The 262-nt window shown below is 58.8% G+C and overlaps 1 protein-coding gene across 1 annotated transcript in view; it reads right to left on the reverse strand.

Annotated features, from left to right (window-relative positions):
* PARP8 (poly(ADP-ribose) polymerase family member 8) overlaps positions 1 to 252 on the reverse strand; it is a 121,345-nt gene extending 121,093 nt beyond the window's left edge. The window contains exon 1 of the mRNA XM_009644803.2: positions 59 to 252. Within this exon, the coding sequence (XP_009643098.1) occupies positions 59 to 149 (91 nt within the window). The 5' untranslated portion in view covers positions 150 to 252. The remainder of the gene's footprint in view (positions 1 to 58) is intronic.
* Between the last annotated feature and the right edge of the window lie 10 nt (positions 253 to 262).

The following is a 262-nucleotide window of genomic DNA, read 5'->3' on the forward strand; positions in this document are numbered from 1 at the left end:
GGGCGGCGGCGGCGGCAGCCTCCGCGCCGCCAACCTGGCGCCCGGGAGGGAAACTCACCTGCAAACAGGCAGTCCTTCTCCGCCTTGCACTTTTGGATCACAACGTCAATATCCTTCTGAATCCTCTCTTGTCTTGAACACATCCCCATGAAATAAATCCCAGGGGAAGAAAAAAGCAGCCTTTATTTCCACCCCACCCCGCCCCCCGCGCTGCCAGTTTTTAGTATTCAGTCCGAAAGATGGACCCCGGGGCTGGCGAGCG

The sequence above is a fragment of the Egretta garzetta genome, unplaced genomic scaffold (assembly GCF_000687185.1).
Source record: "Egretta garzetta isolate BGI_Z169 unplaced genomic scaffold, ASM68718v1 scaffold268, whole genome shotgun sequence".
Classification (NCBI taxonomy): domain Eukaryota; kingdom Metazoa; phylum Chordata; class Aves; order Pelecaniformes; family Ardeidae; genus Egretta; species Egretta garzetta.